General features: G+C 38.9%; 2 protein-coding genes across 5 annotated transcripts in view; one reads left to right on the top strand and one right to left on the bottom strand.

The window, feature by feature from the left end:
* Positions 1-5,992, top strand: part of RIC1 (RIC1 homolog, RAB6A GEF complex partner 1) — a 113,007-nt gene extending 107,015 nt beyond the window's left edge. For all 3 annotated transcript variants that reach the window (XM_013993583.3, XM_001924914.7, XM_021063974.2), the window contains exons 23-26: positions 98-289; positions 1,602-1,779; positions 2,193-2,381; positions 3,366-5,992. In XM_013993583.3, coding sequence (XP_013849037.1) covers positions 98-289; positions 1,602-1,779; positions 2,193-2,381; positions 3,366-3,654 — 848 coding nt within the window. In that variant the 3' untranslated portion in view covers positions 3,655-5,992. The remainder of the gene's footprint in view (positions 1-97; positions 290-1,601; positions 1,780-2,192; positions 2,382-3,365) is intronic.
* A 2,812-nt stretch (positions 5,993-8,804) lies between these two features.
* The window catches only part of ERMP1 (endoplasmic reticulum metallopeptidase 1), a 66,512-nt gene continuing 53,025 nt past the window's right edge, over positions 8,805-22,291 (bottom strand). For both annotated transcript variants that reach the window (XM_001924217.6, XM_013993586.3), the window contains 2 exons: positions 12,379-12,542; positions 8,805-12,256 (listed from right to left, as the gene is read on the bottom strand). In XM_001924217.6, the coding sequence (XP_001924252.1) occupies positions 12,092-12,256; positions 12,379-12,542 (329 nt within the window). In that variant the 3' untranslated portion in view covers positions 8,805-12,091. The remainder of the gene's footprint in view (positions 12,257-12,378; positions 12,543-22,291) is intronic.

Here is a 22,291-nt window from a genome sequence, read left to right as displayed (position 1 = left end):
TGGGGAAGAGAAGCTGAAAGAACTGAATTGGAAATAGCGTTGTGTGCATCTTGAATTCCCATTTTTTTTTTTCTTTGTTTTTGGATTTACCTTGCAGTGGGAGAACAGTTGTTAAAGTCTCAATCAGCTGACCCTTTTTTAAACCTTGAGATAGATGCCGGCATCTCTAATGTCCAGCGAAGTCGGAGCTGGCTTGGCAGCATTGGCCCCACTCATCACGAAATAGACACAGCCTCATCCCATGGACCACAAATGCAAGATGCCTTCTTGTCACCTTTGTCTAATAAAGGTAGATGTCATTTTAAATCCTAGTTCTTCCTCAGTTCCTTTGGAAGAAAGTTTATATGCTGTACCACTTCAGGGAGAGCTTCTTCACTCTTTCTTTTAAGATGTGTCCTTGAAGACTAGCCATTAGTATCTGCTGGAAAGGTGCCACAGCTACAGCAACACCTGATCTGAGCTGTGTCTGCGACCTATAACACAGCTCACGGCAATGCCAGATCCTTTTTAACCCGCTGAGTGAGGCCAGGGATTGAACCCACATCCTCATGGATACTAATAAGGTTTGTTACTGCTGAGCCACAATAGGAATTCCCTATTTTCACTTTTTTGAGGAACCATCATACTGTTCCCATAGGAGCTGCACTATTTTATATTTCTACCAACATTGGCAAGGGTTCCAGTTTTGCCACATCCTTGCCAATATTTATTTGTGGTTTTGTTGGTAGTACCATCCTAATGGACATGAGGTGGTATCATTGCTTTTCTTAGAAAATTTTTTAGAGATCACTTTAAACATATTTAAAAAGGAGAAATAATAGTATAATGGACTCTTCCCCCTACACTCCCTTCAGTTATTACCAGCTCATGAACAAGTTGGTTTCATCCACTCCCATCCCATGTTTGTGAACTAAATCAAAGACATGATGTGTTTTATCTGTCAACATTTCAGTGTATCTTTCTAAAAGGACTTTTTTTGAAAAAACAAACATAATCCATTAACATTTCTTTAAAAATCTAACGGTAGTTCCTTAATACCATCAAATATCCAGTAAGTATTTAAATTCCAATTTCATGTCATAATTTTCTATGGTTTAAATCAAAATACACATAAGATTCACACAGTGTGTGATTATTATATTTTTAATTTTCTTTTTAGTGATTGTTCCCTTCCCCATCTGTTTTTTTTTTTTTCCTTTCTCCTCACAATTTATTCATTGAAGAAACTTGCTTCTGTAGAGTTTCTCATGATGTAGATTTTAGGTGGTTTAGTTTACTAGTTTCCTCTGTATTTCTTGTAAATTCTAATTGAATCTAAAGACTTGATCAAATTATAGCTAGGTTTTTTTTTTTTTTTTTTTTTTTGAGGCAGACAATACTACTTCATAGATAGTAGTGTACTTTTCCATTTGAAGACACTGGTTACCTCTCTAATGATTTTTTTTTTTAAATTTCTATTGTTAATGTACCATGGGAGTTTTAGTAGTGGATTTAATGTTTTGGTTTCAAAATCCTAAAGAGAAATCAACATCTGAGACACAGCTAATATAATATATTTTCTACATGAAGCTAGTTTATAACTTTTGGCAATTCCTCATCAGGTGATGAATGCAGTATTGGTTCAGCCACAGACTTGACTGAAAGTAGCTCCATGGTGGATGGGGACTGGACAATGGTGGATGAAAATTTCTCCACACTCAGTTTAACTCAGTCAGAGCTAGAGCACATCTCCATGGAGTTGGCAAGTAAAGGGCCTCACAAATCCCAGGTCCAGCTTCGGTGAGTTTCTCAGCATTTTGTTTGTTTGCTTTTAGGGCCACGCTTGTGGCATATGAAAGTTCCCAGGCTAGGGGTCGAATCGGAGCTGCAGCTGCTGGCTTACACCACAGTCACAGCAACATTGGATCCAAACCGCATCTATGACCTATGCCGCAACCTGCAGCAACGGTGGATTCTTAAACCACTGAGCGAGGCCAGGGATCAACCCTGCATCCTCATGGATACTAGGTCAGGTCCTTCACCTGCTGAGCCACAACGGGAACTCTTAAGTTTCTCAACATTTTGAAAGCATAGAATGCCTACTCAGAATATTTGGGCAGATAGGGCATAGAGACTGTTCTCTTGATAATGACGGCCCTTCTGTACATCTGTAGATTGTTCTTAACATCGATCATTTTTTCTCATGTATATAGGTATCTGCTACACATCTTCATGGAGGCAGGATGTCTGGACTGGTGCATTGTTATAGGCCTGATTCTTAGAGAATCCTCAGTAATCAACCAGATTTTGGTTATTGTACAGTCTCCAGAGGTAGATGGAGAGATGTTACAGAACATAAAGGCAGGGCTACATGCCGTGGACCGATGGGCTGCTACAGACTGGTAAGTGCTAGTTTTGTTAGGTTTGTTATCTTGACTGCCCTTCGGTGAATCCTGTCCTTTCACGTTAAGGCTTAGTTCTGGTTCATTTATTTGGTACTTTGGGGAGTGCTCAAAATAAAATATGCTTTCGTATATTCATTTTTAAGGCTATTTTTTATTTATTTTTGTTTGTTTTGTCTGTGCCTGCAGCATGTGGAAGCTCCTGGGCCAGGGATTGAACCCCTGCTATAGCTTCAACCTGAGCCACAGCAGTGATGATGCCAGATCCTTAATGTGCTGAGCCACCAGGGAACTCCATTTAAAGCTGATTTCTTTAGTTACCATTCTATACCAAATTATTTTTATAAGTAATGTCCATTGGGATAGTATTGGTCAGTGAACGCATGTCACTGATGCAAGACTGATGCAGGACAAATTACTTGAAAATTGAGATTTTTAGGTCTGTGGAGTTGAAGGTAATAACCTAAAAACATCTGCCTGAGAGGGTAACAATTTAAGGTCTATGTGAATTTAACATTCCATGGCAATTACTAGCAAGCCTAAATTAAGATAGTGAATGAAGTTAAAAAATTCTGGGATTCCAACCCTTTCTCATTAGTTATGTATGGATTTGGGGCTTCCCTTATTTGGGTCTTATTTTCCTTAATTGGCAAATTCATTCAGGTTATATATTCTCTAAAGAGTCCTCTTTCAAGTCTAAAATGCTATTGGTCCTTACTGTAGAATATGATTTTTAATTGTAATACTGGATAAAGAATGTCAGTCTTTGCTCCTTGTGCTCACACTTAAGCTGTGTGCAGCTCCCTCTGTGCTGCCACAGCAGCTAAAAAGCCTTTCCTCCTTAGCCCACTGTGCCTCCTTATCTCTCCCATAATGTGTCACTGACCCAACTGTATCAGTGCTTAGTAGGAATTTATCCATAACATGCTTCAGAGCCTTTTGAGTGTGGCAGATGAGAGCTAATTTCCTTTTTGTTCTTCATAGTCCTGGATATAAGCCATTTTTAAACATCATTAAGCCACAACTGCAGAAGCTCAGTGAGGTAACAGAAGAGCAGGTCCAGCCTGAAGCCTTCCAGCCAGTTATTGCGGGTAAGACTCCTGAACAGACCAGCCCTCGGGCAGAGGACAGCAGGGGCTCCTTGGGCCATGGAAGCATCCCCCAGGGCGAGGTTGGAGGTGGCAGTTTGGTCAGCCGGAAAGAGGAGGACTCAACCCGATCAGAGGAGGAGGAACCTTTCCAGGATGGGACTTACGACTGTTCTGTGTCCTAACAGCGGTGGGTACCGTCACCACGGGCAGTATTAATTGGCAGCAGCGTGCAACTGAGGACACTGTGACCTAGTTGAATAATTTAACCAGGGAGAGAACTTAGCTCAGAGACTCTGGTAAGGTATTATTAAATTTTAACTAACTCTTTGTCCTCTAAGAAATCTGAGTCCATAAAAATGTGATATCAAAAAATTCATCTTTCATAAAAAAATTTTTTTAAGCTGCAGTGGAAAGTAATAAAGAACACTGTACAGATGTACATGAGAATATTTTGGTTTTATTCTTAAAGGATGGTAGCTTTTAAACCGCAGGGATTGTTTTGTCCCAGATGAGCTTATTTTTCACTACTTTATAGCTTCCTATGTTTTCTGGTTCAGTATGTGTTCAGACTGCTTTTTAAAAATAAATGCGAAGGTGCTTGTGTAGCTCATCAAATACTTGAGCTACATGTATGCTCCCTTGGATCGGGAACACTGGCCTCCCTAATTGGGCCTCCTGATTAGATGTCACCCTGGCCTAACAGCTGCCAGTGTGATGAAGACATGCTCTTTTTCTATAATTGCTAAATCCTGGTCCTGAATTGGTGGAAGCTATTTACCTGTGAGTCAGTGTGCCTGCTTTAGCAAGCTTGATTCCTGCCAGATCAGTGTGGGCAGAGGTCTGAGGAGTTTAAATCAATTATGCTATTAGATACCACTAAGCTATTTTGTATCAAAGAATTGTATCTTTTTGTGAATACTCTTGTAAATATACTCAAAGGCACTGTTCATATTTTTAGGGCTTGTATTATAATTTGTAAGGTTTTATGCTGGATTCTGCATGACTATAGATACTCACTCTTGGAGCAAAGACAGGGCTTGCTCTTCTTTCCAAATATAACAGTCTTCATGGAGGAGGACAGGTTTATTGGCTTGGTCATAAGGTAACAGAAATGGTCACAATGATCATGAAATGAAGTAGGTTTTGTGCAAATTAATGTAGTTTCTTATTTATTGCTTTTGTAAATTGAATAAAAATGGACTTTTATGTAAATAGGCTGCTGAATCCTGTATTATCACGGCTACTAAAAATTAGTGTGTAAAGAATGCATTCTTCATTGTAACTTTTAAAATATTTTATGTATTTCTAGATATGACTTAAATTTTAGTTTTCATACATTATGAAAACATAACTGCATACTCCTTAATTGCTTCAGAATAACACATATCCACTGTATGTACATCAATTACCTTATAACAGTATTAATTTAGGTAGCTTGTTTGTACTGTGCAATTTGAACAAAGGAATGCAATGTTATTTTTTACAAAAACAAACTTATTTTTATAATAACAATGTATTTGATGTGGACCAACTTCGTACCACTGTGTAAAACAGCCTCTCTTCCCATAGTGCAGTTAATAGTTTAGAAATAAAACTTGGTCCTCTATCTTTGCTTTTTTAAAAAAAGTAAATGGCTGGATTTCATTGTCCTAGCCAGGTTTCCTTTGAGGGGAAACTCAAAACCATTTTGAAAATACTAAGTTCATAACACATCAAACTGTTTTAAATTACTGAGTTTGGTAATGTACCATACCATTTACTTTTCACATTGTAAGTGCAATAATTTCACATACTAAAACTCCTGAATGGGTGGAATATGTGATTACTGGTACCTGATCCTTCTGGTGCTACTTTTATTTAAGCCTTTGTTTTAAACCACCTTTCCCTGAATCTTAAGAGAAAATAATGTTTCCCATGTGAGTATAATGCAGCCCAGCAAGAAACTAAACTGAAATTTCTTCTCCTGTCCTAGTCCATTAGGAGAAGAACTAGCATTACTTTTGTGTTTGGTATGAATATTTAGTCAATAAAAATGATTTACCAATGTAAACAGCTGTGATCTTTTCAAATACCCTGATGTGCTGCTGGCTTCATCTTGAACTCCTGAAAGCAGAGCACCAGTCAGTTAACTGTATTCCTGTGGTTAACGCCAGGAATGAAACTTTTCTTCTATAAAATACTTGTTTTTCAACCAACAGATATGGGTGGCCCCAAGGCAAAAAGATTGGCAAGTTTACAGAAAACTTCTTTGGTAATTTGTTACATACTTTAATTTTAAAAAGTCGTATCTTATTTTGCCTTGTTTGGATCACATATCCGACCGACTGTTTAAGCCATAATTTTAACCAATGAATTTAAATATTCAATATAACTATTTGAAGTTTAAATTATTTGCTGATACCAAAACAAGTCGTCATTCGGGGTAGTCAACCTTTGCTTGTAATTAAAGTTGCTGCTACTTCTGTAATGTGTGTTTTTTTTACTTGGTAAAGGGCAATAAAACCATTATGTGAATTTTTATTTATCATCTCCAGTTAATAGTAAAAAGTGTATGTATTAAAAGCCACAAAAATACTCATTGTATAATTCTACCTCTTAGAATTTTCCTTATGAAATAACTAGAAATTTAGACAAATTTAAAATGTAAATGCAGATTTATTTAGAATAGGAGCATCAAGAGTTGGCAGCATCCTGGGTGCCAGACAATAGACAGAACAGACAATCCATGCTGATGACATGGAAAATACTCAAAATACAATGAAAAATGATATAAAATAATACATACCAGAGGAAACTTGGCATTTTCTCTAACAGGTGGGATTAAAATAATAGGTGGAATTTTGACATTTTTCTGTGTTCCTTAATCTGCTTTTCTCTGAATTTGCTTACTCTGGACATTTCATATAAAATAGACTCATATGTGGCATTTTCTGTCTGGCTTCTTTCACTTACCTTGATGTTTTCAAGGTTCATCTTTGTATATCATATTTCATTCCTTTCTAAAGCTGAGTGATACTCCATTTTATGTATATCTATATCTATAATATATTTATGCCTTCATCAGTGAGGGACATTTAGGTGGTCTCCACCTTTTTTGACTATCATTAATGAACATTAATGTACAAGTTTCTGTGTGGATATATTTATAGTTCTCTCTAGAAGTAGGAATGCTAGTTCATATGAGAACTGGTTAATGTTTTGAGGAAATGCCTAACCATCTAACCAAGTGCTTATGCCTTTTTTTTTTTTTTTTTTTTACATTTCCACTAGCAGTGTACAAGGGATCAAGTTTCTTTTATCAACACTTGTTATTTCTGGCCACAGGCATCTGAGTTATGTACGAAGCGGTACCTTATGGTACAGATTAACATTTCCCAGATGGCTGATGTCTTTTCGTATGGTGATTAGCCATTCATCCCTCTTTGGAGAAAAATAAGTATTCACATTCTTTGCTAGTTTTCACAAATGTGTCATTTGCCTTATTTCTGTTGATCAGCAAGAGTTCTTTATATATTCCAGTACTAGATCCTTCAGATACATGATTTCCAAATATTTTCTCATTCACTTTCATGGTACTGTCTTTTGAGGCATAAAAATTTTCCATTTCGGTGAAGCCCAACATTTTCTTTGGTTACTTGCGCTTTTGGGTGTCATATCTAAGAAATCACTGCCTAATCCTAGGTTATGAAGATTTATAACTGTTTTCTTCTGAGAATTTCATAGTTTTAGCACCTGCATTTAGGTCTTCGATCCATTTTGAGGTAATGTTTGTAATATGGTATGAAGTAGGAGGTCTAACTTTTTCTTTTGCATATGACTATTCAGTTGTCCCAGCTCCATTTACTAGAAATTTTGCTTTCCCCAATGAACTGTCAGAAATCAGTTGACCATAAATGTGTGGGTTTGTTTCTAGACTGTCAAGTATATCACATTGATCTCCATATCTTTCTTTAATGCTAGTACCACCTTGTCTTGATTACTATTGCTACTTAAGTAGGAAGTTTTGAAAGTACGAGTCTTAAGTTTGTTTTTTCAGGACCATTTTGGGTCTTCCTAGTCTCTTGCATTTCTATATGAATTTTAGAATTAGCTTGTCAACTTCCATGCCTGGGCACAGACACAAGGCAGCCTTGGATTTTGATAAGGGACTGCATTTACATCAGTTTGGCGAATACTGCAATCTTGATAATATCCCTCCAGTCCATGAAAAAAATATGATGTCTTTCCAGTTATTCATGTTTTCAGTTTCTTTCAGCAGTATTTTAATAGGTACTTTTATTAAGGTTATTAGTATTCTTGATGCTGTTACAAATAGAATTGTTTTATTTTTGGATCGGTCTTTGTCGGTATATAGAAGTAGAGTTGATTTCTGTATGTAGATTTTGGATCCTGAAACACTGCTGAATTCATTTATTAACTATATAATCGTTTTCTTGGTGTGTGGATTCCTTAAAATTTTCTATATAGATCACGTAATCTGCAACTAGAGCCCCCAGTGCAGTGTTCAATGGTAGTGGCAATGGTATGACATCCTTGTCCTTTTGATGTTAGGGGAAAAGCTTTCATTGTAAGTCTTTCACTATAAATTAGGATGTTAACTGTTGAGTTTTTAACCTTTATGAGGTTGAGGAAATTCCCTTCTATTTTTAGTTTAAGTGTCTTTATCATAAAAAGGTATTAAGACTTGGGGAAAAAAAATTTGGCATATATTGAGGTAACTATAACATTGTCCTTTATTCTAATAATATGGTATATGACATTGATTTTGGGGTTTTTTTTGTTTTGTTTTGGGTTTTTTTTTTTTTTTGGTCTTTTTAGGGCTGCACCCACAGCATATGGAGGTTCCCAGGCTAGGGGTCAAATCAGAGCTGCAGCTGCCAGCCTATGCCACAGCCACACAGGATTCTTAACCCACAGAGTGAGGCCAGGGATCACATCCACATCCTCATGGATACTAATCAGGTTTGTTACTGCTGAGCCACAGCAGGAATGCCAATTTCTTAAGTTTTAAACCAACATTACCCTCCTAGAAAAAAATCCCACTTGGTCATTTCATGGTATATGGCCAAACTTGGAAAAAAAATTATCAGCATGCTTGCTATATTTTTACTTAGCAAATCAGTAGAAAGTAGTAGTATCAAAAAAAGTATTGATGCACTTCAAAAATGCCCAAGATAAGGATCCAACATAGTCACTGTAGCAGTTCAGGTTGTTGCTGAGATGTGGGTTCAGTCCCCTGGCCTGGGAAGTTCCAAAGAGCACAGAAGCAGCCCCTCCCTGCTCCAAAAAAAGCCTAAGGTTTTTTTGCAAATAAAAACAGCCAGACATAAAGTGGCAATAAATGCATTTAGGCTTTATTAGCCCTAAAAGAAGGTAAGGTGTATTAAGAATAGAAGCTGTCTCTTCTACTTAGCTGTTCTGTTCAGTTGTTTGACCTTGTACACAACTGTTTGGAGGGAATTGTACAGGAGCTCTTGGAACTCACAGGGGGGTACTCTTGTTTTTTTTTGGGGGGGTGCTGCCCTTCCCTTATGGAATGAGCAGTGTGTCATCCTCTAGCTGAAAGACAATTTTTATCTTCTCTCCCTCTTATCACCCAAGAAAAGAATATCCTTTATTAGCCCTTCAGTGATTTTCTTTGCCAGTGGACATGATAAATATGCTGAAGCTCATTATCTGACAGATAGGCCATTAATTCCTGTGAAATTCAGATGCACGATTTTATTCCACAGTAAATGGATTCCAGTTGAAGCTATGTTGAGTTTTGTGCTCACATGACCCATTAAAATGGCAGTTATACCCATGTGAACCACATAGATCTTTTAACAGCAGTTTTTTAAAAGAAAAGCTTTAAAAGGCTCTATAGACATAAAATACCCCTTCACATATGGGGATTCAGAACAAAAAATGAAGATCTGTTTCTCTGTTAAAGATACTAGTATTTTAAAAAGTTTATTTCAGTAACATTGTAAGGCAACAATTAATCCTCAGGGAACCAGTGAAAAAGAAATGGACAGTCATTCTTCCTACAGCTTCCTGAGTCAGTAGGCTGGCCTCTGGTTCCCTCAATGGTGATATTTTAGGAATCCTGTCATTTTTAGGTCAGACACAATATAAATTTTAAGAATTTCTTCAAAATCACAGTCCTTCATGCTTTCCCTGAATGTGCAGTGTACTGTGCTTATGTACATTTTAAGTTCTGTAGGAAATAATGCATTTGTTGGAATTTGAAAAGACCCTTTTAGAAATTAGTTATTCAAATAATCATATACTCGGAAAACGAACAGCTTCTAACTTCAGAGACGACTGATCTAACAATGTACTTATTAACAGAGCCATGAATATTGTTTTGGTATTACAACAGTCTCCCAGAATATCAAGCTGCTCTCACACTAGTGAGCAAATTGTTGCAGACAGTATAAAATATCAGAGCTTTATAATGTTGAAGAAAACCAAAATGAGGGAGAACTGTTAACACAGGAAAATAACCCAAAGGCAAGAAGAAAACCATGATTATTACTGAAAATGAGTAACAACATCCTTCCCAGAGGAAAAAAAAATTACAGGGAACTATTTTCTCATAGAGTGTCTTTCCTCAACACTTGGGATTTTGTTTTTTTTTTTCCTTTAAATAATTTCCAATGATGTATTTCAGATTAACCCCACAAACAGAAATATGCCTGTTTTTGAATTCATTTAGATAATAGTTTTTCTCCACAATTTTGACTACTATAAAAGCTACAAACACTGTAAACCTTATGTGTACCGCCGGACACTTGAAGCTAGTGACACAACCAACCCTTGAGCAACATGGATATGAACTGTGCAGATCCACTTATACACAGATTTTTTCATTAAACAAGTATTACAGTACTATACAGGCTGTGGTTGGTTGAATCCACAGATAAGGAACCTTGGATACAGAGGTCTGACCATAAAGTTAGTTATACACAGACTTTCAATTGTGCAGGTTGGCACCGCTAAACACCATGTCATTCAAGTGTCAACTGTATATGCTTCCTACCAAGTCCAGGAAAAGCAATGGCTCCTGTGTCCACACATGAGACAGCAAATTATCAGAGCTGAAGCTCTGGCTGCAGCCCTGCTGTCTGGTCTGTGTGGACTCAGTTTTTACTAAATCACAGATTGGGCAGGCAATATGAGGAGCATGATTCACAAGGTACCCGGTATACATCACACAAGCAACTTCACATGGTATTTCCTTCTACGACGCAAGCTGATTGTGCTCTTTCTGTTTAGGCAGATCTGAGTCCCACCTTTTTGTTTTACTATGGACTTTGTTTAAAATGTTGCTTGGCTTATGCTTGCTAAACTAAAAAACTGTCCTACTTTTTACATTTTTAATGGAAAAAAGAAAGGTTCTATTCTCATCAAACTCTCCACTGCTGGAGACAGGAAGCCATGAGAAAAGCCTCACAAACTCACAGCCATCTTCTTCAACACGGAAATTAGCTCCAAGTCCTAGGGCTGCCACTGTGCAGGATCTGAACAAGTCTATGGACCTTTACAGAAAGACATTCCAGAGCCACAACTCAAGTCTCAAGAAGGCCAGCTCCGCTGGACACAGTAAGTTTACAGAGAAACTAATCTGTTCAACTGGCTGGAAAACAGACAAAAATAAAGGACCCAGTGCATCAATAAAATTATGCCCTAAAGGATTGAGCTTGGATAACAGAACATTCCTAAAAAATGAAGAGAATAAATATAAAATGCCCAGCCACTCCCAACCCAATGCTCCTTCCACCCCAGAATAGCCACCATGGCATCTCAGTGCTCTGAGGAAGGAAATTAAGGTCATATACTTGCACAAACAATACCTGAAAACCAAAAAAACCTGTGAAACCCGAAGGAAGTATAACTAGACAAATGCTCTTCTCACATTGGTGCATGTGGAGAGGGAAATGGATATGGTTCAGAAGGAAACAGGCATTGAAAACAACCTCAAAAAAATGTTACAATGTTGGATCTCAGTACCACTTGTCACCAACCCAACACAGGTCTTCACATCAGGGGACTGAGGCTTCGGAGATGCAAAGCACACTGCAGAGGGTGCCTACAGTAGCACAGCTTTTAGCACAGGCTGGGGCCTCAAAAGCCCGATGGTTCTTCCTCAGTCCTTGTCACAACTGCTTTCTAACGAGACAGAGTTAGATCTCAAGGGGAATCATTATCCCTGCGAATGGTATCTTACCTACCATCCACTGACACAACAAATGGTCTGGGGCTTTAATTGGAAATGTTACTTGTCTCATTAACAATGGATTTACAGTACCTTCTATATCATTCATGATCCCAAGGTGATATCTATTAAAGTGGTTTGTTGGCTTTTGCCCTTAAGGTCATATAAAATGACATGTGTGTAGTGGCAGTACCCACATGTGCTTAAGTGCCGGAAAACTGTTATTTTCAAGTGTCAAAAGGGCCATGCACACTACCCCACAGCATAACCATTACAGTGCTTGGCCCTGAAGAGTGTTAGCCCCACAAAACTCTTTGAACGTATGCGCATTAAAATTCATTGACTTACTAAAATTCATCCATGTGACATCAGGAGAAACCATGCCACATGGTGCATTTTCACTGGGCTCATCCACAAGATTAAAACACAAAGAGATTGTAGGTGCACACCCAAGCCGAGGGAAATGTCCAATCTGGGAACTTCTCTTTCAAAGCATCCAGCTGGGAGGACCTCTTGTCTTCCCCAGAAAAATAGTGGGCAGCAATGGCCACAGTAACCATTCCTTCAGGTTGTTCTTCCAAAACCTGGAAGAGAAAATTAGTTAATTCTCCAGTTCTATAAAGGCAGAATACCAAGATCCCCAATTTATTGTCAAATACCACCTAGGAACCTGTTCAGTGACAGCAGCTGTTCTGGGAATTCCCACCTGTACTTCTATCCAGAACTGCCACGCAGAGGCCTGGAGTCCATGGGAATAAAATACAAAGTAGTCTCCTCCTTTGCTTGTGACTGGGGTGCCATTGCCTAGAGACCACTGAGAAAGTGTAGACCCTTTGTGGGTTCGAACATAGAATGACATATGGCTTGGTCCTGCAGGATAAGAGGACAGAAGAACAGTTAAAACATTTTAAAAAGCAACAAGAAAAGCAACCCATGATCCAAACCAGACTAAAGGTCATGCTTTATATCACATTAAAGACAGTACAAACACTGTAAAGTCAGGAAAACCTAAATGAGATCTGCTAGTTTGGACATTCCGTGTGTATCAACAAAGAAAAATAATGAGGTGCAGCAGAAAAGGCACAGAATTTATAATGAGAAAAACTGTGCTACTTATGATTAAATCTTGGCCTGATCATTTAAACATACAGGAACCTATATATATTCTTCAAATTCTAAAGAATAAGCTTCATCTAACCAATAAATAACTGCAAAAACTAAAGCAAAAGTGAGGATTTTAATATATCCACATACAATATTAAGACAAATATTGAGGTGAAGGACATAACAAACACTAGGAGGATCTGGCTACAATGTGGCATAGGTTGCAGCTGAGACTTAGATTCAGTCCCTGGTCAGGGAACTTCCACATGCTGTGGTTACAGCCATTTAAAACATTTTTTTTTTTTTTTTTTTTTTGCAATTCTTGGTGTACCTGAAGAACCCTAGAGTATCAATGATTAACTGAAAAAATAAAAGCAAGATATAAAATTGACATAGAGAAGTGAACTGCCTTCATACATAGAAAAATATAGCTAGTTAGAGGACATAATGGTAGAGAAAATCCTATTTATTAAGTTTTTGTCTTTCTAGGGCCGCACCTGCAACATATGGAGGTTCCCAGGCTAGGGGTCGAATCGGAGCTGTAGCCACCAGCCTACACCAGAGCCACAGCGACTCGGGATCCAAGCCGCGTCTTCGACGTACACCACAGCTTATGGCAACGCTGGATCCTTAACCCACTGAGCAAGGCCAGGGATCGAACCCACAACCTCATGGTTCCTAGTTGGATTCATTAACCACTGAGCCACGATGGGGACTCCCAGGCTGGGTTTTAAATGAAATAAAAAAGGTATTGGAAAGAACAAGAAAACCAGTTGGTGCAAAATAAATTTCCAATTAAAAATTTAAATTCTAGAAAACAAAAGTATTCAACCTCAAAATTGTCAGCCAAGGCACTTACTACCCTTGAAGTGCTTTATTTCATTGGTTTACTACCAAATCTTATTTATTTCACTACTACCATCTTGTGTCCTTCAGCTTCCCTCTCTTCCTAGATTTTAAGTTCTTTCTGTGTTAAACTGAATGAACTTATTACTACAATATATATAATTATTTTTTACAAATAAATATAATGGCCACAGATCACCAAAAAATAAAAAAGCTACTTGTAGAAGAGAAAGTTCAGTTAAAAAGTGGGCAAAGCTGAGGTATATACAGTCAAAAAATTTTGACAAGGGTGCCAAAGCAATTCAATGAGGAATGTCTTTTCAACAGATCATGCTCGAACAACTGGATCTCCATAAAGGAAAAAAGTCTTGACTTCTACCTTATACCATATGCAAAAATTAAGGTGTATCACAGACCTAAATAATGAAAGCTAAAACTATAAGGTTTCCAGAATATAATGAAAGGAAGTCTATCTCTGTGATAGACAAGTTTTTTGGAGGACATAAATCACTAGTCCTGAAAGAAAAACCTGATAAAATGGACTTCATAAACATTTAAAACTTCATGAAGAAAATGAATGGGCAAGACAATCTTGCTAATACATATGTCTAAGGGATTTTATCTAGAATATATAAACTGAGCTCTCCCCCCCCCTTTTTTTTTTGCTTTTCAAGGCCACATTTGTGGCCTATGGAAGTTCTCAGGCTAGGAGTCAAAATAGAGCTGCAGCTGCCAGCCTATGCCACAGCCACAGCAATGCAGGCTCCAGGCTGCATCTGCAACCTACACCACAACTTATGGCAATGCCAGATCCTTAACCCACTGAGTGAGGCCAGGGATCGAACCCTCATGCTCATGGATACTAGTCAGATTCACTACTGCTGAGCCACAACAGGAATTCCAAGCCCAATTTTTAAAAGGGAAAAAGACATGAGGGAACAAAACATATGAATAGTCAAATAAGCACTTAGAAAAGTGTTCCACATCTTAATTATCAGGAATGCAAGAGATACTACTACTACTAAACACCCAGTAGAAATGATACAAACAAAAAAAGACAACAGCAAATACTGGTGAGAAAGTACAGCTCCAATTAGACCCCTAGCCTTGGAACCTCCATATGCTGCAGGTATGGTCCTAAAAAGACAAAAGACAAAAGTGGGGGGGGGGGTAAAGGACCTGAACAGACATTTCTCCAAAAAAGATATACACATGGCCAACAAAACACATGAAAAAATGCTCAACATCACTGATTATTACAGAAAGGCAAATCAAAACTACTGTGAGGTACCACCTCACACCAGTCAGAATGGCCATCATTAATAAGTCCACAAATAACAAATGCTGGAGAGGGTGTGGAGAAAAGGGAACCCTCCTACCCTGGGATGGGAATGTAAACTGGTACAACCACTATGGAAAGCAGTATGGAGGTACCTTAGAAAACTATACATAGAATTACCATATGACCCAGCAATCCCACTCTTGGACATATATCCGGACAAAACTTTCCTTGAAAAAGACACATGCACCTGCATGTTCACTGCAGCACTACTCACAATAGCCAAGACTTGGAATCAACTTAAATGTCCATTGACAGATGACTGGATTAGGAAGAGGTGGTATATATACACAATGGAATACTACTCAGCCATAAAAAAGAATAAAATAATGCCATTTGCAGCAACATGGATGGAACTAGGGACTCTCATACTAAGGGAAGTCAGAAGGAAAAAGACAAATACCATATGATATCACTTATATGTGGAATCTAATATACAGGACAAAAGAACCTTTCCACAGAAAAGAAAACCATGGACATGGAGAACAAACTTGTGGCTGCCAAGAGGGAGGGGGAGGAAAGGGGATGTGTTGGGAATCTGGGGTTAACAGATGCAAACTATTGCCTTTGGAATGGATAGGCAATGGGATCCCGCTGATTAGCACTGGGAACTATGTCTGGTCACTTGTGATGGAGCATGATAATGTGGGAAAAAAGAATGTATACATGTATGTGTGACTGAGTCGCCTTGCTGTGCAGTAGAAAACTGACAGAACAATGTAAATCAGCTATAATGGAAAAAATAAAAATTATTTTTTAAAAAATGAATGGAACTGTATAAGATCTATACATTTAAATATATGTAAATTAGGCCTTAAGTATATATATTTATATGTATGTGTGTATGTATGTATATGAATGAATAAAAATAAGCAAGGGAGAAAGATATATCTGCAGATGCTTTTCTTTAGTTTTATTTTCTTTCTTTATTTTGTCTTTAGGGCTGCATCTGTGGCATATGGAGGTTCCCAGGCTAGGGGTCTAATTGGAGCTGTACTTTCTCACCAGTATTTACCTATGCCACAGACACAGCAACACAGGATCTGAGCTGCATTTGTGACCTACACCACAGCTCACAGCAACACTAGATCCTGAACCCACTGAGCGAAGCCAGGGATCGAACCCACATCTTCATGGATGCTAATCAGGTTCATTAACTGCTGAGCCACAATGGGAATTCCCTTGCAGATACTTTTCACTCATGAAAGTCCTAGGCAACTTTCTATCACCTTTTTTTTTTTATCTCAGCAAATAGAGAATGAAGAGTAGTATAAACTTTTAAAAGTGAACTTCCTACATTAGGGTTCTCTAGAGAAACAGAACAGAAAGGCTGTGTATAGAAAGAGATGATTATTTTATAGAACTGGCTCACGTGATTGTGGAGGTTGGCTAGTTCAAAATCTGCAGGTTGGAGATTCGAGGAGGAACCAAATTTGCATCCTTAGCTATGTCCTGGCAAAACTCACCCTTCATGGAGGTGAGTCTTTTTCATAAGGCCTTCACCTGAAGGGATGAAGCCCACCACATTATGGTGACTAATCTGCTTTACTCAGATTATACTGATTTAAGTGTCAATCCCATCCACAAAACACCTTCACCAGAAACTTCTGGGATGATGTTTGTTCATATATCTGGGTACCATCTTAAAAAGAAAAGAAAAATGCCAAATTTAATATAATGCAACACATCTGAGTGCCCATTGTGTGCCAGTGATTTTATTGGGCACCAAGAACAGAAAGATAAATAAAAACCAATCCATTGTGTCTCCCTTGAATTCTAATGGATAATACAGACATGAACTAAACATGATACAAGGTGGTCAGTGCTGCAATTGAGATATGTACAAAGAGAAGAAAAAGGAAAGTGGTTGCTCAGTTGGAGAGAATGAGAGAGAAGGGTCAGATTAATCACTGCGATTTGCCAAAAGGAGAAACAGTCTGGGTGGGAGGCAGTATCAAGAAAGTATCACTTTCACCAAGAGTGAAAGTGGGACTGGACAGAAAGGAGCAACTGGATGCAGCTAAGGAGTGCATCAAGGGAACTGCTGAAAAAGCTTAAATAGATAACACGGGCCAAACTACCAAAGACCAGACAAACTCAAAGAATTTGGGCTTAGTCTGCAGCAACAGGAAATCTTTAAAAGTTCTTTAAGTATGGAAGTGGCATGTTCAAATGTATTTCTGGAAAATAGTATTAGATTTAGAGGCAAGAACACCAGCTGAGAAGCTCCTGGAGCTAATTACTAGTTTTAAACACAGTAAATATACCAAAAAGAGTAAACAAAGTCATACTGTCTACGAATATTAGGCCAAATGCTGTTATGGATCTACCTGACAACCAATGTCTGACACTAAGGGCTTTTCAATAAAGCTCCTTAAAAATTATAATCTGCCTCAGTTTCTTTTTAAAAACACTGTAAGCTCTCAAGTTGCTATCCACAATAATAAAGCTGAGAGAAAATACACCCACATGCAAGATATTAAAAAGCTGAAGAAGTGAAAGAGAGGGAGGGAAAAAAAAAAGTGTCTGATTTACTTATGCTTCCAAAGGTCAACTTCATAGAATTCCAGGGAGGGAAGAACTGGGAATATTACATTATGAAGTATCCATACTACCCATGAAGCAGAATGGAGTTATTTGAAAGTGAACATATTATAAACTCTAAACCACTAAAAGTAATTTTAACAAGCATAATTAAAATTCTAAGATATGTCAATCATATCAAATAAGTATAATTGATATGTTCCTAAAAGCAGACCAAAATAGGTGAGGCAAAAACTGATAGAATGGAGAAAGAAACAAATTCACCATTATGGTTGGAGACTTCAACAATCCTCTCTTGGCAAATCCAACAGGCAGAAAATCAGGATATACAGCTAAACCAAACAACACCATCAGAAACATTCTTAGAACTTCATCCAGCAACACGAGAATACACATTCTTTTCAAAACTACATGGAAAATTTAACAAGAGACCAGTTCCTCTACAAAAAACACAGCTCAACAAATTTAGAATAGATACACACAAAGTATGCTTTCAGACCACAATAAAATTCAACTAGAAATCAATACTGAAAAAATAGATGGAAAATCCCAAATACTTGAAGATTAAAGAACATACCTATAAATAAGAAATGAAGTCTCATAAATTTTTTAATAAATTAAACTGAAATTTAAAATTTGTGGGGTACAGCCAAAATAGTGCTTGGGGGGAAAATACAGCATAGAATACATAAATTATATAAGATCTACAAGAGGGAGGGTAGAAGGAGTGAGAGGGACTAGGAGTTTGGGGTTAGTAGATGCAAACTATTACATTTAGAATGGATAAGCAATGAGGTCCTACTGTACAGCACTGGGAAGTGTATCTAGTCTCTTGGGACAGACCACAGTGGAAGATAAGAAAGGGAATGTGTGTGTGTATATATATATGTATTCACACACATATATATATGACTGGGTCACTCTGCTGTACAGCAGAAATTAGCAAAACATTGTAAGTAAATTATACTTTAATAGTTTTTTTAATTAAAAAAATCTAAAATCATCTAAGCTTCCACTTCCATAAACTAGAAAAAGAGTAAACTAAATTCAGACTAAGTAGAAAAAAAAAAAAAGACATAGTTAAAAACAGAGCAGAAATTAATGAAACTGATATAGAAAAGCAACGGGACCAAAAACTGGTTCTTTGAAAAGATCAATAAAATCAATAAGCCTCTAGCCAAAATAAGGAAAAAAAGGAAGACACAGATTACTAATCTCAGAAATGAAAAAGGTGACATCATTACAGATCCTGTGGAGAGTAAAAGGACAGTAAGATTATGAACACTGTATGCCCAAAACTTTGATAACCCAGATGAAATGGACCAACTTCTTCACAGACACAATCTGCCAATATACACACAAGAAGAAAAAAATCTGAAATAGTCCTTTATTCATTAAACAAATTCAATAATTAATGACCTTCTGCAAAACCGTCCCAGACTTCAAACAATACCACAGAGCTACAATAATCAAAACAGTGTGGTATTGGTACAAAAACAGACATACGGATCCATGAAACAGAACAGACCAGAAATAAACCCACACACCTATCATCAATTAATCTTCAACAAAGGAGGCAAGAATATAAAATGGGAAAAAGAGTCTCTTCAGTGAGTGGTACTTGGAAAATTGAACAGATGCTTAATCTCTAGCATATACAAACAACTCAAACAACTCAATAACAAAAAACCAAAAACCCAATCGAAGAATTGGCAGAAGACCTAAATAGATATTTCTCCAAAGAAGACATATGGATGGCTAGTAGGCACATGAAAAAATGTTCAACATCACTATTAGAGAATGCAAATCAAAACCACCAAGAGGTACCACCTCATACCAGTCAGAAGAATGGCTATCATTAAAAAGTCTACAAATAACAAATGCTGGAGAGGATGTAGAAAAAGTGAACCCTCCTACACTGTTGGTAGGAATGTAAGTTGGTGCAACTATTATGGAAAGCATATGGAAAACTAAAAATGGAATTACCATATGACCCAGCAATCCCACTCCTGGACATATATCCAGACAAAAACTCTTAATTCCAAAAGATACATGCACCCCTAGGTTCACAGCAGCACTATTCACAACTATTCACAAGCCAAGACATGGAAACAACCTAAATGTCCATTGACAAATGAATAGATTAAGATGATGTAGTACATATATACAATGAAATAAAGCCATAAAAAAGAAAGAAATAATGGCATTTAGAGCAACATGGATGCAACTACAGATTATCATGCTAAGCAAAGGAAGTCAGAAAGACAAATACCATATGATATCACTCATGTGGAATCTAAAATAAAGCACAGGAGTTCCTGTTGTGGTGCAGTGGAAACAATACGATTAGTATCCATGAGGATGCATGTTTGATCCCTGGCTTCCCTCAGCAGGCTGGGGATCTGGCATTGCTGTGAGCTGTGGTATAGGTTGCAGAGGCAGCTCAGATCCCTGTGGCTGTGGCACAGGCTGGCACCTGGAACTATGATTCAACCCCTAGCCTGGGAATCTCCATATGCTGCAGGTGCAGCCCTGAAAGAAAGTAAAAGATAGTAAATAAATGAAATAAAGTAAGGTACAAACTACTCTATCTACAAAACAGAAACAGACTTACAGATATAGAGAACAGAATTGTAGTTGCTGGTGAATGGGAAAGAGGAATGAGATAGACTGGGAGTTTACAGTTAGGAGATGCAAATACATTTAGAATGGTAAGCAATGAGGTCCTGCTGTATAGCACAGGGAACTATATCCAATCACTTGTGATAGAACATGACAGAAGACAGTATGAGAAAAAGAATGTATATATATATGCATAACTGGGTCACTTTGTAGCACAGCAGAAATTGACAGAACACTGTTAGGTCAACAACGATAAAAAAAATTTAAGCAGAGGCAGATCAAGATGGCAGAGGAGTATGATGTCACGCTCACCTTCTCCCACAACACATCCAAAAGGCACATCTACATGTAAACCAACTCAGAACATCTACTGAATGCTGGCAGAAGAACTTAAACCTCCAAAAAGGGCAAGAAACTCTTGACATAACTGGGTAGAACAAAAGAAAAAAAGAGAAACTGAGAAAAGGAATCAGGACCACACTAGCATTCCTGAGAGGGAGCTGTGAAGGAGAAAAGGAACCCACACCCTGGGAAGCCACCTAACCAACTGGGAGATCAGCCTAGACAGAGGGACCTCAAAGTCACTGAGAAAAGCGCAGCAGCTGGACTGAGGAGAGCAAAGCAGAGTGAGAGCCACACATATCTGAACCACTGGCCCTGGACACCACAGCCTGAGATGCTCAGGTGGGTCTTGGCACTGAAACTCAGGCTCTGGAGGTCAGGCCTGGGTAGAGGACTAGGGTTGGCTGTGTGGGGAGAGCCTAAGGGACTAAGGAGTGCTGTGCCTTGGGCAGGGGAGCAGTGTGCTACAGGCTGGGGAGTGGAACACCAAGGCAGAGGGAACCCGGGAGAAGGTCTGGATGGCAGGAGAAGCAAGGTGCCATTGTTGGGGAGAGTGAGAGGAGGAGGGGCAGACTGCCATAGGAATCTCCCTGTGCTTGGGCTCTCAGAGAGTGGGGTACCTCTGGTGCAGACTACAGGTGGTAAGAAGCAACTTGCTCGGGCTACAGGAGACTGGGCACTTCTTGGGCAGGCTATGAGTGGCAGGGCACCTCTTGTGTGGGCTAAGGGCAGTGGGGGGGCTAAGTGTGACATAGTGTGTCTTGTGTGATCTACAGGCAGCAAGGATAGACCATGGTGGTCATCTTGGAGGCCAGAGGGAGGCAAGGGCTGCCACCACTAAGGGCCTGTGAGTGGGCTCCACCTGTGGCCACAGTCACCTCAGGGGTCGGCAAGAAAAAAAGAGGGCACTGCAACTAAGCACCACACGTTATTGCTCTCACTGCCCTGGGAACATACCTGCCCTGCAGCTGCCACCCCCAAACACTCTGGGCAGCGCCCAGATGCTTGATCACTGTCCCTTCCCAAGGCCCTACAACTAGGAACATCTGGTACAGCACCTCCTGTGTGGACTAAGTGGGATGGGGTGCTGCTTGTGTGGTCTGTAGGTGGCAAGGACAAACCACTACAGTTATCACTAACTCCAGAGGTGGGTGTGGCCCACTACCACTAGGGGTCCCTGAAAAGGCACCACGTGTGGCTCCAATCACCTCAGAGGTGGGCACTGCAATCCAACACTAACTGTTGTTGCTCCCAATCCCCTGGGAACTCACACACCCTGCTGCTGCCACTGCCAAATGCTCTGGGTACCTTGTAAATCTGCCTAAGACTCATTACCACTTCCCAGGGTCCTGCAACTAAGAGTAGCCTGTGCCACCTTCCTGCACATCCTTGCTGGTGTTGAGAGTCCAGCAACCAGGCACTGACTACTAGCCCTATGCATTGCCTCCTTCTCCCTGGAAACACACTCAGTACCCTGGGGCTAACAGCCTGCTCACACCGAAGAAAGAGACAGCAAATATTCAAACCCTCACACCAAAAATAAACAGTAATCCCCCACAAAATACAAAGGGGTGCTCTTGCATAGAAGTAGCCCTCCAAGAGGACAGTTTGGCTTCCCTAAACTTATAGAAAAAGAAAGACATAAGCAAGATGAAGAAGCTCAGAAACCATTCCCAGTTAAAGGAACAGAGTTCACATGAAACAGCAAACAATGAAACAGATCTCTGCAGTGTGACAGACATTGAGGTCAAAAGGGAGAGAGTGAAAATACTGAAGGAATTAAGGCTGAATATCAAGGAATTAAGAGCAGATATGAACAGTA

Source organism: Sus scrofa, chromosome 1 (assembly GCF_054392235.1).
Source record: "Sus scrofa isolate SSC_HxYL_T2T_F1_AM1 chromosome 1, Sscrofa_HxYL_maternal_Yorkshire_Landrace_v2.0, whole genome shotgun sequence".
NCBI lineage: Eukaryota > Metazoa > Chordata > Mammalia > Artiodactyla > Suidae > Sus > Sus scrofa.
Note: the sequence above shows the minus strand (reverse complement) of the source record. Positions and strands in the feature narration are given on the sequence as shown.